Source organism: Haliaeetus albicilla, chromosome 1 (genome assembly GCF_947461875.1).
Source record: "Haliaeetus albicilla chromosome 1, bHalAlb1.1, whole genome shotgun sequence".
Lineage (NCBI taxonomy): Eukaryota > Metazoa > Chordata > Aves > Accipitriformes > Accipitridae > Haliaeetus > Haliaeetus albicilla.
The window spans coordinates 24,922,225-24,936,422 of NC_091483.1; the positions used below are offsets into that span (position 1 = coordinate 24,922,225).

The 14,198-nt window shown below is 63.1% G+C and overlaps 3 protein-coding genes across 5 annotated transcripts; all 3 read right to left on the minus strand.

Moving 5' to 3' along the window:
- Nucleotides 1-3: 3 nt before the first annotated feature.
- LOC138685195 (sulfotransferase 1B1-like) lies at nucleotides 4-7,322 on the minus strand. 3 transcript variants are annotated; one of them, XM_069782477.1, is made up of 8 exons: nucleotides 7,085-7,251; nucleotides 2,988-3,136; nucleotides 2,634-2,762; nucleotides 2,435-2,532; nucleotides 2,129-2,255; nucleotides 1,947-2,041; nucleotides 1,689-1,869; nucleotides 4-1,614 (listed from the first exon to the last, which is right to left on the minus strand). In XM_069782477.1, exons 1-8 carry the CDS (start codon nucleotides 7,234-7,236, stop codon nucleotides 1,502-1,504), a joined length of 1,044 nt encoding a protein of 347 aa, XP_069638578.1. In that variant the 5' UTR covers nucleotides 7,237-7,251; the 3' UTR covers nucleotides 4-1,501. The 3 variants fall into 3 exon arrangements, with proteins under 3 accessions (XP_069638578.1, XP_069638587.1, XP_069638570.1); XM_069782486.1 differs by lacking the exons at nucleotides 4-1,614; nucleotides 1,689-1,869; nucleotides 1,947-2,041; ... (2 more) ...; nucleotides 2,634-2,762; nucleotides 2,988-3,136 and adding exons at nucleotides 4,030-4,362; nucleotides 4,437-4,617; nucleotides 4,695-4,789; ... (2 more) ...; nucleotides 5,327-5,455; nucleotides 5,640-5,788 and having other exon boundaries at nucleotides 7,085-7,322; XM_069782469.1 differs by lacking the exons at nucleotides 4-1,614; nucleotides 1,689-1,869; nucleotides 1,947-2,041; ... (3 more) ...; nucleotides 2,988-3,136; nucleotides 7,085-7,251 and adding exons at nucleotides 4,034-4,362; nucleotides 4,437-4,617; nucleotides 4,695-4,789; ... (2 more) ...; nucleotides 5,327-5,455; nucleotides 5,640-6,085.
- Nucleotides 7,323-7,353: 31 nt separating this feature from the next.
- LOC104325401 (sulfotransferase 1 family member D1-like) lies at nucleotides 7,354-10,086 on the minus strand. The gene is given in 10 exon segments (XM_069799990.1): nucleotides 7,354-8,392; nucleotides 8,516-8,665; nucleotides 8,668-8,695; nucleotides 8,778-8,872; nucleotides 8,971-9,075; nucleotides 9,078-9,096; nucleotides 9,194-9,291; nucleotides 9,400-9,525; nucleotides 9,600-9,849; nucleotides 9,937-10,086. Coding segments are annotated over 10 exon segments (1,134 nt in total). The 3' UTR covers nucleotides 7,354-8,279.
- A 251-nt stretch (nucleotides 10,087-10,337) lies between these two features.
- LOC138688659 (collagen, type I, alpha 1a-like) lies at nucleotides 10,338-12,703 on the minus strand. The gene is made up of 3 exons (XM_069801159.1): nucleotides 12,541-12,703; nucleotides 12,084-12,299; nucleotides 10,338-11,965 (listed from the first exon to the last, which is right to left on the minus strand). Exons 1-3 carry the CDS (start codon nucleotides 12,701-12,703, stop codon nucleotides 10,338-10,340), a joined length of 2,007 nt encoding a protein of 668 aa, XP_069657260.1.
- Between the last annotated feature and the right edge of the window lie 1,495 nt (nucleotides 12,704-14,198).

The following is a 14,198-nucleotide window of genomic DNA, read 5'->3' on the forward strand; positions in this document are numbered from 1 at the left end:
ACCATGTGCAATTATTTTATTATGACTTAAAATAACATTTCTTCCAATGACGGATCACGGTTTTGTATCTTCTCTTTTTCTCCTTGTTTTGTCCCCACACATCCAAGTAGGTAAGACCTATCTCTGCTGCAACGCCCACCACCCCCACTTGTGTTGGGTTTGTGGTACCTAATGGACAGACTCCAAGGATTTTGCTGCATGATGGGATGTAACTCAGTTTTGCTGTCTGTATTGCTGGACAGGTCCCACCTGACTGTCAGTCTCATCCCTGGAGAACAGCGGAACTGTTTCACATCCGATAGCCCCTGTTTCAGTGCTGGGATGTGCCTGGCTGCATCCCTGTCAACCTTGCCTGTCCCCCAGGTTGCCAATAATTTTTTTTAACCTCTTGGCCTTGTTCACCCACTCCTGGGAAAGAAATCACATGCTCTGTGCCTACGAGCAATGAATATTTCCTCCAGGTTGCAGGCAAGCTTTTCTTGCATGTGTACCAAACTGAAAAGAAGATGATGAACATGGCCAGGAGAGGACGGCATCTGAGGAACTGGGACCCAACAACCATCGGACTTAGTTTCCTCTTCCTAAAATGATTGCAACATAAAACCAATGATTTTAAAAGCACCAGCTTTTAACAATGCTGTTCCAGCTCCCTGACTGCATCATACGCTGCAGTGTGCCCTTTAGCTGTGGTTTTTCTGGCCACGGTGGGAGGGGGACTAGCCCAGAGGACCCTTTCCTCTGACCCCTGGGGACCCACCGTACCTGCTGGGTGATGTGGTTGTGGGGAGACTGGCACAGCATAACAGCTTCCAGGTCCCTGGGAGCCCCACAGCACAAAAGCGACAGGCAAAATCCTTCTTTTGCCTCTAGCTTCGTTGCTCCTGGGTGGAAAGATTGGTGCAAAGCTTCCCGGGCTGCCTGCATCCCCCAGCCACCCTGGGGCTGGTTTTATCCCTATCCCATTCACCTCATCTCTTCCACACGGCCCCAGCAGCAAGGAGGGGGCATGGCCATCACCGTGCCCTGTCCTGTCCAGTCCCCCCCAAAGTGTGACATCAGCACAGGGGGTTCTGAGGTAGGAGGCAGTGGGTGCAGGACCCTATGTGAGCCCTGGCCATGGTGGAGATGCACATGTGGAAGCTGCCAACAACGTTTCTTCATTGCATGCTAGAAACGCCTCTGTACCGCATACTGCCTTTTTTATTCCTCCAAAAAAAGGTGCACAGGTGTATCTCCCATGCATGTCCTGGCTGGGCTATGTGGGCCTGGGGCGATGTGAGGTGGGATGAGGCTTCGCAGCACATTGTAGCAATGCAGCAGTTTCCACACAGCTGCAAATTTGGGAGAAAGATGCAAAAATAAAGCTCTTTATTTTTGCAAAAGTCCCTCTGGTGCAGGGAGGCCGGTGAGACACAGGCAGGCTGGGGTGGTGCTGGAGATGCTGCGGGGGAGCAGGACTGGGGGGGGGGGGGGGGGTTGGGGGGCATCCAGCGATGCTTCCTCAGATCTGGGTGCGGAAGAACAGGTCAGTGCCTGACATCTTCTGCACGTAGTCCTGGTCGAAGCGCTCGCTCTGGGCCACGGTGAAATGGTTCTTCCAGTCTCCAACAGTGCCTGGGGCCGGGCAAGACAGGGCTCAGCGGAGGCCAGGGGGGACGATGTGCCAGGAGCCCCCCGGGGCCACTCACCTTTGCGCATGAAGGGGGAGATGCCCTGGTCCATGAGGTGGGAGGGCACCATGCTGTAGTTGGTGGTGGGGTTGTCCCGCATGGCATCAAAGGAGGTGTGTCGGGTCATGGTGTCCAGCGCCGCCTCCGGCAGCTCCCGCCCCAGGAACTGGGCCACCTTGGCAATCTCCCGGCGGAGGTCCTGTGGGACACAGGCCGACGCTCACCCCTCCTGACGCCCCCCCAGACCCCACACCACCGTCCACCCTGGTGCCCCACCTCCTTCAAGTCCTCATAGAAAAGGTAGAGGATGGGGTGATCCTTCCTCCGTTCCCAGTAGCCCTTGACATGGTCGTACCAGGAGCCATATGCCACTGCATGGGGTGAGCAGCCAGAGGGCTGTCAGTGGGTGACAGCACCCTGCAGGGTCCCCAAATGCACTCACAGGTGCCCTGTCCCACCTCTGCCAGCCATGAACTCCTCCAGGTACTGGGCCCATGTCCCAGGGTGCGGCTCGAACTTGTTCATCAGGTCAAAGTGGTAGAAGGAGACGGCCACGTCCTTGGCGTTGCGCCCTACGTAGACCATCTGCAGAGAGGATGTGGGGTACAAGGGGCAGCCCCAGGACCCCCAACAGGGGGGGATGCTCCAGCCCCTAGGGCTCCCAACACCATTTAGGATGCTGGAGGGAGCAGTGGGGGATCCTGCCCCAGGGGAACAGGTGGACTGCAATACCCCCTGAGGAAGAGACCAGCGCTGGGGGTTACCTTGCAGCGGTTTTCCCAGAAGGATTTGGGCAGGATCTGTGTGGGCAGGTGGGTCTTCACCACACGGGGTGAGGGCATGGTGGCCAGCAGGTCCGTCCCTGGGGGACCCCAAAGCACATCCCCAGCAGGCCCTCGGAGGAGTCACCCTGGGCTCAGCCCCCAGTGGGGTGCCCGCGGCCAAGCCCCCACACCCCGCTACCTGCTGGCATCTCCCCGGGGGCAGAGAACTCCAGCATGGGCACCCTCTTGGTGATAATGTCCCGCTTGCACTTCTCGGGGTCGCCGCCTTGCAGGATCATGTCCACGATCTCGCTGACCCAGGTGGTGCCTGAGGAAAGCAACCCACCAAGGGGGTGGACAGGGAGGTGTTGGGGGGCTCAGCACTGACAGCCCCCCGGACCCCAACCGGGCGGCATGGGGGCGAAGGGAAATCCCACATGGCTCTGTCCTGACAGCCCCGAATGTCCTGCAACCCCCCAGGCAGCAGGTCCCAGCTGTACAACACTCTCACCCGCCCAGCACCACCACATCTGGTGGCCGTGGGGACACTCACCGGATTTGGGGAAGGTGACCACCACGATGTCCTCGGGGCGGCTCTGGAAGTTGTCGATCCGCTCCCAGTCATGGGCAAAGGCGTTGACCATGGGAATGCCGTGCACCATGTGCCAGGGCTGCCGCAGGTAGGTGTCCAGATTGGCCATCCTGCCGGGGAGGGGGGCAAGTGGGGGGCTGACCGGTGCAGGGGGGGGCCCTCGCCCTCCCACGGTGGCCACTGGCCAGGGCAGCGCAGGCACCTGGCACTGTACCTGCCCGGGGAGCGGCAGTGACACTGCCTGTGCAGGGACCGGAGGTCACCGCAGCCCTACCGCTGCACCCACAATGGGAATGGGGGTCCCATCTAGGGGTGCAGGAGCCCACCCTGTGCCTCAGTGAGGGCTGGGGGGTGCCCGTGGGGTGCCAGTGTCATCCAGGCCAGGCGCTTCTCCGCCTGCCTCAGCACCCCAGGGGAGAAGGGAACAGGGTCCCCTGGGTTATTGCAGCAGCCCCCAGCCCAGGGAAAGGTTTAGGGGTGATGACTGCACCCCAAAGTACCCCAAACCCACTGCCCTGGACCCCACAGCACACGGCTCCAAGCAGCTGAGCATGGGCAGCGTGCCCAGATGGCACCCGCAGGGCACCCAGCTCACCTAATGCTGTGCCGCTCTGCGCCGGGAGGGTGACGCCGGGAGGGTGACGGCAGAGGACAGGGAAACACGGGGCCCCACAGTGTTTTTTACAGGCAGGAGAAGGGAAGAGGCAGGGCCGGTGAGGGCAGCAATGTTTGCCAGCTCTGCGGCTGCCGGGAGGGAGGAGCGAGCACGGGGAGAAGCCAGTGGCCGCTGATCTCCCTGTGGGGCCGTGGTGGACATCTCCGGACCCACCAACCCCACCCACAGGTCCCAGCCTGTGTCCCCCCGACATGGGGATGGGGAGGCTGCCTCTTGCTGCCCGCGCCCAGCTGGCACCTTCCCTGCACACAGTTTTGCCAGAATCCTCTGCAATCCTGCAAGATCCTGGCAGCAATCCCCCCACCACGGCAGCCAAGGGGACATGGGGTGGCACTGGCTTGTCCCCAACCCGAGGAGAGGCCAGCAGCCCCAGGGTACGGCTGGGTTGGGTTCAGCACAGGCACAGGGCAGTGAGCATCCCATGGGGGGGTATCAGAGAGGACATTTTATTTCTCTCCAGCAGTCCCAGGAGAGGGGAAGGAGCCCCCAGCGTGGTGGCGGTGCCATTGGCATGGATTGGATTTGGGGGGCGTCCAGTGGTGCCTCCTCAGATCTGGGTGCAGAAGAAAAGGTCAGTGCCCGACATCTTCTGCACGTAGTCCTGGTTGAAGCGCTCGCTCTGGGCCACGGTGAAATGGTTCTTCCAGTCTCCAACAGTGCCTGGGGCCGGGCGAGACAGGGCTCAGCGGAGGCCAGGGGGGACGATGTGCCAGGAGCCCCCCGGGGCCACTCACCTTTGCGCATGAAGGGGGAGATGCCCTGGTCCATGAGGTGGGAGGGCACCATGCTGTAGTTGGTGGTGGGGTTGTCCCGCATGGCATCAAAGGAGGTGTGTCGGGTCATGGTGTCCAGCGCCGCCTCCGGCAGCTCCCGCCCCAGGAACTGGGCCACCTTGGCAATCTCCCGGCGGAGGTCCTGTGGGACACAGGCCGACGCTCACCCCTCCTGACGCCCCCCCAGACCCTACACCACCGTCCACCCTGGTGCCTCACCTCCTTCAAGTCCTCAGAGAAGAGGTAGAAGATGGGGTGATCCTTCCTCCGTTCCCAGTAGTCCTTGACGTGGTCATACCAGGAGCCATATGCCACTGCATGGGGTGAGCAGCCAGAGGGCTGTCAGTGGGTGACAGCACCCTGCAGGGTCCCCAAATGCACTCACAGGTGCCCTGTCCCACCTCTGCCAGCCATGAACTGCTCCAGGTACTGGGCCCACGTCCCAGGGTGCGGGTGCAGCTTGTTCATCAGGTCAAAGTGGTAGAAGGAGACGGCCACGTCCTTGGCATTGCGCCCCACGTAGATCATCTGCGGAGAGCTTGGTGACATGTCGGGACTTGCAAGGTCCTGGCAGGGCAGGTCCCCCCCTTATCTCTGCTGGGTCCCTCCAGGTGTGTCCTCTCCAGCCTGTTACGTTGCAGCGGTTTTCCCAGAAGGATTTGGGCAAGATGTGAGCTGGGATGTGGGTCTTGATGATGCGAGGAGACGCCATGGCCTCCAGCTGCTCTGTGCCTGCAAAGGAGATTTCCCCCAGGAGCGCTCACACTGCTGGCAGGGTGGGCCCCCCCCAAAACAAGCCTGCCCCCCATGCAGCACCCGCTGCCTCCCACCACCCCCTGCCACTCTGCTACCTGCTGGCATCTTCCCGGGGGCAGCGAACTCCAGCATGGGCACCCGGTTGACAACGGCATCCCGCTTGCATTCTTCAGGGTCACCACCTTTCAGGATCATGTCCGCGATCTCGCTGACCCAGGTGGTGCCTGGCGAGGAGAGGTCGGGCATCTGGCTGGTGCCATTCCCACCGAAGCCCCGTCTCAGGCACCAGAGGGGCACCATCCGCCAGCATTGCCTTTCGGCATTCCCCCAGGTCCCAGCCCGGGGGGGCTGCAGGCTGTTGCCTCCCTCCCCGAGCGCTGCCCCTCTCCGGTGCCCAGGGACGCTCACCAGATTTGGGGAAGGTGACCACCACGATGTCCTCGGGGCGGCTCTGGAAGGTGTCAATCCGCTCCCAGTCATGGGCAAAGGCGTTGACCATGGGAATACCGTGCACCATGTGCCAGGGCTGCTGCAGGTAGGTGTCTGGATTGGCCATCCTGCTGGGGACAGGGATGCAGGGGGGGGGGCTGGCTGGCAGTGGGGAGCACCACGGGGACACCTCATTCCCTGGGGTCTGCAAAATCCCTGCTGCGCACAGCCATCCCAGCCATGGGAAGGAATCTGTTGCCCTGCTTGCTGGCATCCCAGGAGGTGGCATCTACCTCTGTGGGGATTTTGGGGGCTGCAGGGATCTTGGAGGGGCACGGCTGGCCCTGGTGGGCTCAGGTCAGCACAGGTAGTAGGCAGCTGCCTGTACCAAGCTGGCAGCACTGTTCCTGGGGTGTAAAAGCTCGCAAGGGCTTTGCTGGCTGGGGTTTCAGGCTGCTTTCTGCTGGCCCCCAGCCGTTGCACAACGGCACAGGGAAGCCCAGCTTGGGGGAGATATGTGAGGGTTTGAAGGAGATGGGAACACGGACCAGGGCTTGCAGGACTCTCCACAGGATACATTTCCACCTGATGGCCAGGACAGAAACACTGGAGATGCCGGCTGTGAAACCCCCATGCCATAATTTTTGGAGAGAGGCTTTGTGGCTCGCCTCTGTCTCCCAGCGGTTTGCGAGGACACCGAGCCCCTCCAAGCCCCCCTGTACCCCCCATGCAGGTGCTCTGCTTGTGAGGCCAGGGCACCCCAAACCGGGCTGAGCCCCTTGACCACGGCCAGGGTCTCCCCCTTACCTGCCTCTTCATGGGGCTCTCTGGCAGGGAGGAGGCAAAGCTTTGCCCACAGCCTGGGAAGGATTTGTTATTTTTCCCTTCCCTGTGTGGAAGATGGAGGCGCAGGGAGGTGCCAGGGAGGTGGACATCATTAGGGAAGGGACCCGGCGCAACCTGGTCCCGGCGCTGTGGAGCGAGGAGCGCAGGGAAGGGGTGAGTGGGGATGGGGACGCAGGCCCTCTGGGAACGGTCCCCAGACACCTGTGATGAGCTGTGCTGTGCTCAGCACCCCCCCGGTAAACACACAGATGGGGGGAGGGGGGCGGCAGGAATCACAGCTTCCCTCTCCACCCGCAGTGGCAAAAGCAGGGAGGAAATCCCAATCCACAACCCAGGGGGTTTGAACATCACCCTGTCCCTATCCAGGCGTCACCCCCATGGATGTCCCCAGCTCCTCACACTGGTGCAGGTCTTGCTAGTGGAATGTGGGAGTCAGGCTTTGGTTATCCCCACACCCTCCCCAGGCACTCAAATATGGGTCCAAAGTTTGCAGGGTTGCACAGCACCAGTGCAGCCAATATCGTGCTTCTGGGAAAAGGGTTTAAAGGCGCCTGTGGTGGTGAAATGCTCCTCTTTACCTGCTTCCCACGGGCGAGCTCGAGCTGGGAGTGAGCAGGGAGGGCAGGAGAGATGGCAGCCAGGCAGGGGCAGCTTGCCTGTTTGCAACCTTGAGAAAAACATCCCTGATTTGTCCCCAGAGCCAAGTTCCCGGTGAGGCAGGACAGGCCATGTCAGGCGCTTGGGTGTTTTGCTGGCAGGGACATGCCCTCCCTGCCCATCCAGCTGTACATATGCCAGCAAAACTGGCAGTGTGTGCAAACCCTGCAGGCAAAGCCAGGAGCTGAGGAAGCCCAGAGATCTCCATTGGCATTTAATTAGATGCATGGAAAGGATTTATTCCTGTGGGAGAGCTTCCCTTATAGCACTGCTGCTCTTTAGGAGTCAGATGTGGGTTCCATCTCTTTGGGGATGAAGCAAGCTTACAAGACTGCCTTGCCAAAAAGCTGCAATCTTGGAAATTCAAGAACAGGCTGGAAACGGGGCATAACTGGGGAATCTGGGGCTCTAAAGCAAACCCCTTCCCCCAGTGGCATGGGGACTGGTTTGCTCCAGCCATGTCTGAGAAAGGGCTGGGCACAGCCAGGTTGGAGATTGCAGAGTGGGTTCCCCATTTGGCAAGAGCTGTGATGTTGCTGCCAATACACCAGTGGGGAGGTGTTTCCCTTTGGCTTTGCTCTGCAAACCATGGGCTGACACGCTCCAGCGGGGCCAGGGAGCCTGGGGCGAGCCCTGCCACCGCCCACTCTGTCAAGAAACTTGTCACAACCCAGAAGCATGAAAGCTCCTGTGCACACAAAAGCTGTGAGGGCAGTGGGTTCACCAGCGCTTCGGGGGTTTTCCACTCTTCACTGATCTTTGCTCCCTCCAGATGCCTTGGTAGGATGGAGCTGGTGTGGCCCAAGGCGTTGGGGGCCAGCAGTGGTCTTTGGTAGGATGCCCACCCTTGGTGATGCCTGGCCACCACCAGCTAAAAATCTACCATGCACACCCACCCTCCCACTCACTGAGCATGGGAGTGTCCCCAGCCACTGTCCTGGATTTGGGGGGTTCAGCCCCCTCACCTTTCCCCACAGGCAATGGCTTGCCCTCCACTTATCCCAATTTATCACAGGGGGGAAAGCGAATTGGCACAAGGATGCTCTGTCCAGACCCACCCTCCCCGCCAGGGGAGTGGGGAGAAGCAGAGCCCCCCCAGGAAGGGGGATGAGCCCCTCACGCCTCCATCTGGAAGTTGAGGTTGGAGCCTGCCATGTGCTCCTGGTAGTGCTGGTCAAAATGCTTGTTTTGGGCCATGGTGAAGTGGTTCTTCCAGTCCCCAGTGATCCCTGGGGGCAAGAAAATGAGTGGGGCAAATCCTGATACCCCCAAAATACTTGCAGCCGTGAATAGGGACTGCAATACAGCCCAGGGACACCTGTCCCAAAGCCTCCACTGCTGGCCAACCCCACCTTTCCAGAGGAAGGGGGAGAGGCTGTGGTCCATCAGGGTAGTGGGCATGGTCTCGTAGTCAGCAGCAGGGTTCTTCTTCATCTCCTGCAAGGAGGTGTGGTGGACCATCCTTGCCACCGTCCCCTCCACCACCTCCTTGCCCAGAAATTCAGGATCTTCTGCACCTCCTGCCATGGGTCCTGCAGGGTGGCTGTCATGGGGAGGCTGGCAAAAAGCCTGGGGGGGACAACTGGGCTACCCTCCCCTCCATCCCTCCCTCACCTTCTTCATGTCCTCATAGAAGAGGTAGAGGAGTTGCTCCTCCTGCTTCTTCTCCCACCAGCCCCACACGTGCTCATACGAGGACCCGTAGGCCACTGCAGGATGCAGTCAAGGGGTTAGCCAAAAAGTGGCATGGTGAGGAACACCCTCCCCACGGTGTTTCAGGATGGGCACCCTGGGGCTCAGCCCCCACCTTTGCCACCCATGAAGGTCTCCAGGAACTCACCCAGTGTGCTGGGGTCAGGGTGCATCTTGGCCATCTCGTAGAAGTAGTAGTGGGAAAAGATGACATCTTGGGGTTGTGGGCCATGTAGATGACCTGGGGACAGTCGAGGATGTGGTTGGGAGGTGCAGAGCAATGCCCTCCTCCCTACCACCTGGATGGGGAGAGAAACGGGGGGCACCCACAGTGTTACCTTGCAGTTCTTGTCCTGGAAGGAGGTCAGGAGGAGCTGGACCAGGAGATGGGTCTTCACCAGCTGCGGGGACAGGGTTTTCTCCAGCATCTCGATGCCTGTGGGACAGGGGGCTTAGCAGTGTGAACCCCAGGACCCTCACCCCCACCCCAGCTCAGCCCCCTCCCCACACAACCCAAGGGGGGCAGCCGGGCTGGGAGACTCACTTCTCGACATCTTGGGGGCCTTCATTTCCAGGAAGGGCACCCAGTTGACGATGGCATCCCATTGGCACTTCTCCACATCGCCGTCGTGGTATATCTCATCCAGGATCTTGCTCAGCCACGTCGTGCCTACAGCACAGGGAAAGCGTTGCAAGGGCTGGCGTCACCCTGTCCCACCTGCACCCTTCCCCAGGGCCACTCACCCGATTTGGGGTTGGTGGCGATGAGCAGGTCAGCTGGCCGGACTTGGAAAGCCTCCACCTGTGGCCAGGCCTTGACAAAGCACTTGTAGAGGGGGCTGCCATGGAGGCTGCCCAGCTCCCCCCTGACCACGTCTTCCCTCCCCGTGGCCGACGGCGGGCGTCCGTGGTGCCGGCTGTCCTCCCCACCGGCAGCTGCCGCGACCTCGGGACCAGCTGGATTCTGTGGTGGGACCGCGTCCAGGGCAGCACCCTGTCAGCCGAAGTCCACCCCGGATCGCATGCGGCGGAGTGCCGGCGGGGTGATGCCCCATTCCCCGGCAGGACACCGCTGCGAAACTTTCGGTGCCAGCCGTGAGGGGCCAGGAAGGGAGCCCGGCGTCGCCTCTGCTTCCGCCCGGCCACTCTTCTCCCCCTGCTTCAGCCCCTTTAATGGTTGCCGCGGGGTTTCGGAGCGCCGGGACAGCTCTGCCACCCGCGGCACCACCATCCTCCGCCGTCGGCCGTACCCGCCGTGTTCTGCGGGCACTGGTCGGCAGCACGGCTGGCCCCAGGAGCCTCGGCACCTCTGCCCTCCCATCCCTTCCCCAAGCGGTAATGGTTAACGAAAGCCGGCTGGGCCAAGGGCCACGGAGGGTGGGAAGCAGGTTTAAAGGGCCAACGGCCGAGGCGTGAGGGTGTTTTTGGGGTGGGCATCCCCCGGGGAGCCTGTGGGGCCTCCCTGACCCCCATCCCAGCTGGTCACTGGCAAAGGAGAGGCAGACGCAGACATGTTATAGGCAGGCACGTGGGCGAGTAGCCTGGCGGGGAGGCAACGGCGTTGTGGGGTGAGGGCGGGACGGGTGTCGCAGAGCGCCCAGGCGGGTCGCGCCCGGGCGCCATGACGGTCTCACCGGTGACGGCACGGAGGGGGCCGCGGTGCCGCTCGGCGGCCGCCAGGGGGCGCCACCGTGCGAGGCAGGTGCGCGGCCGCCCCTCGGCTTCAACCCCACCACCCGCCGCCGCGGCCGCCAGGGGGCGCCGCCGCCGCGGGACCGGCGGGGGAAGCGCAGCGGCGGCGGGAGCGGGGCCGGGGCCGGCGGGAAGCGGGGTCCCGGCTCCCGGGTCTCTGGCCAGCGGGGGCCCTGCCGGGCCCGGGACCCTCGGGCCCGTCTCCGGGAGCCCGGGGACCGTGCTGGGGCCGCTTCCCCGCCACGGCTGCTCCCGGTGCCGCCGCCGCCGCGTCTCCCCGCCCGTGCTTCGAGCCGGGGCGAGGGTGCCGCTGTACCCGGGCGTCCCGTCTCCCCGGGGCTCCTCCGGGGCGGCTCCGGCCGCGGCTGTCACGGTGCCGGCGCGGGGCGGCCGCCCCGGGCGGCCTCGGGGTCCCCGGACGGGGCCGGGCGAGGGAAACCGGGGCAAACCCGGCGAACCGTGCGGCAACCCGCGGCCGTTTCCTCCCTTCTCCCCCCGCTCGCTGGCTCCGGTGCGGGAGCGGGGGCTCCGGTGCGGGAGCGGGGGCGCCGGCCGCCGCCCGTCAGGCGCTGCCCGGAGTTGGGGTCCGCGCCCTGCCTGCGGGCAGCTGCCGGCGTGTCGGTGCGGGCCCTGCCTCTCCCCCCAGGCGGCGCGGTGCTGCCCCGACCCCTCCCGGGGCCGGACCCCCCGGCTCTCGGCTGGGGGCTCTTGCCGGGACCCACGGGTGACCGGGGGCGGGCGCCGCGCTGGCTGCTGCCCGCCGGCTTTCCCGGCCGCGGGGCTACGGGAGCTGCCGCCGCTGCCCTGCCTGCCCTGCCTGCGCTGGCAGCCGCGGGGGAGCGGTTCGCTTTCCTCCCCCCGCCCCGGTGCGGGATCCCCCGCGGGTGCCCGGCTGGGGCCCGGTGACTTTCCCGGCACCGACTCTCTGGGGTCCCCGCTCGGCGGCAGCAGCCGCAGCTCGGCCTTTGGGGCGGGGGGTCCCCGGCAGCTCCGCGTTTCCACCGCGGACGGGATCGGCCCCAGCTCGATCGTGCCGGCGGCTCCCGGTCCTGGCTCCCAGCCGTGTTCCCTGGGCGAGAAGGGGGCCCGGGCAGGGCTGGGGGTCTCCCGGGGCGGCCGGTGACCCCTCTTGCCCCCGGGCTCCCTCCTCCCGGCTGCTTGCTTCTCCCCAGCTCTTTTCCGGAGCAGCTGCCGGCAGGACAAACCCCTCCGGCCTGGGGAGAGCTCGAACCGGTGCGTGTGGGAGCTGCTGCTGGGGGGGGACCGGTTTCCGCCGGGGTTCAGCCCTTCAGCCCTGCCCGGCGTCACCCTCGCAGGCGATGCCCGAGGGCCGGCGCCGGCAGCGTCGGGCGCTGCCACGGTGGGGCCTTGGGGCGGCTCCGGGCCCTGCACGAAGCCCTGCTTCTGCTGAAAACCACCTTTTTCCACTCAAAACGTGCTGCGGTGGGAGCAGAGGCCGCTCCAGGGATCCGCGCCGGCGCCTGCAGCCCCATCGGTGACACGGTGAAGCCGGCCCGGCCGGGCACGGGGAGCTACGGCCGTCCCGGTGCTGCCGGTCCCTCGGGAGGTGTTGGCGGCACAGGCGAGGCCGCGTGGCTGGGCCGGAGCATGGGGAAGGCTCATCCCGGCACCTGGGCAAGGAGCACGGCCCCGAGGCGGCGGCCAAGCGGACCCGTGTGGTGGGACTGACTGTGCCAGTGGGACCCAGGGGATCTCCGGTGCCACGGGAGGGGATGGGTCCCTGCAGGGTCCCTGGGGATGGAGGGGTGGGCAGGGGTCATGGGTCATGTCCCCGGCCCTGGGAGCGGGGTGCTGGGACCGAGCAGGCACAAAGGAGCCAGGCCTGGCCAGAGCTCGGGGGCTGGTTTTGTGCTCAGGGCAGTTTGGCTTTGTCCCTCATCCTGCCGGCGGAGCGGCTAAGGGACAGGGAGGGCAGATGCCATCCCCTGGCAGGGCTCCCCGCCAGGCCCTTGGGGGAAAGGAGGGGTCCCACTGCCAGAGGGGCAGCGCTGATGGGTCAGTGTGGGTGCTAGTGCATGGCCATCGGGGCTGGCAGGCAGTGTTGGGGTCTGGCCCAGATCCCACTGGCACTGGTGAGTTGTCAGCCCCAGCCCGGGGCTGCTGGTCATCTGTCTGTGCAGCTGCTGCTTCTGCATGGGGCGGGTGGGTTTTCAACCAGATCCTGGCTCTCTCCTGGGGAGAAATGGGAGGTTTCTGATGTCCCGTCCCTGTTTCTCCTTCCCCTCCTGTTGCAGGTGCGTGGCACTGGGGAGCCGCTGCCAAGGGGCCAGGAAGAGTCGCCCATGCCCAGGAGGCTGCAGAGTTTGCAGGGGCAGCAGCTCCAGGGGCTCTTTGGGCCGTGCTGTGCCATAGGGAGCTCTGACTGTCACACATCTCTCCCTGCGCTGGGACGGACAGATGGATGGAGGAGCCTCAGCCACGCCAGGAGCCACCCTGCCGGAAAGACTTGCACGGGGTGTAGATCCCCCAGGAAAAAGCTGGGCTGCCTGCTCCGAAGACAATGCTGCTGCCTGCTCTCTGCATGGCCCGGGGACGGCCCTGCCTGCCCCTGCCCAGCTCTACCCACCCAGAGACTCTGCAGGGACTTCGCAGCTCCAGCTCAGTTGCAGCTTCAGGTCGGTTGCTTCTCCCCCCCGTTTTGCTTCTGCTCCAGCTCCTGGATCCTCCAGTTCGTTTGTGGCTGCAGCTCATGGATGGCCCTGGTTAGTTTCAGCTCCAATTCGTTTCAGGTCCAGCTCACTTGCAGCTTCAGGTCATTTGTTTCTGCCCCTGGTTTGTTTCAGGTCCACCTTATGGACAGCTCCAGCTTGGTTTTGCTTCCAGTATGTTTTAGGCTCCAGTTGGATTTCATCTTCTCTGGCTTCATTTCGGGTCCAGCTTATTTACAGCTCCAGTTTGGTTCCATCTCCAGTTGGTCTGCAGCTTCAGCTGCAGTTCATTTCTGCTCTGGCTTATTACAGCTTGTGCTTGTTCATATGATCTTGGCTTTTGACAGGGTTGTAAATCAATCCCTGTCACAACTTGAATATGAACTGTCATAACTGTACATTTTCTAAATAGGGACTAATGAGTTAATGACTATTCCAGCTGTTGTACATACCTCAGGTAAAGAGCTGGACATCCGAAGATGGTGTGAAAAGCGCCTTTTCTCCCAGAGACTCTCTCAGTCGTTGAGTTCAGCCCAGTGCATGCTGGCCTCCCAGGCTTTGGGGACCAACGCAATCAGATACCAACCTCCGGTGGGGTTCCACACAGGTGCCCCTGTTCTGGTCCCCACCTCACTTCTCCCTGGCCCCCAAGCTGCTCCTGCTCATTGCCCCTGTCCCATTCCTGCCTGGTCTCTGCCTTGCCCAGGACAGCTTCTACTGTAGGTGAGCATGACTGCAGCCCAAGCACCAAGCGTCCTCCAGTTGTCTCTCATTTCCCTGGTCACCCCCCAGCAGCGCCTCACTACCAAGGCATTGTCCAGATCCTCTCCTCATCCTGCAGCAGGGTGCGCTATGGGCCACGCTGGGGACTCATCCCAGAGCTGAGGGAACAAGGTCCATGTTGGTTGCATCAGTGTGGATAGGAATCAGAGAAAAACCGTGCTCTTGGCACCCTGGGTGCTCCAGGCACAGGACCCATGGC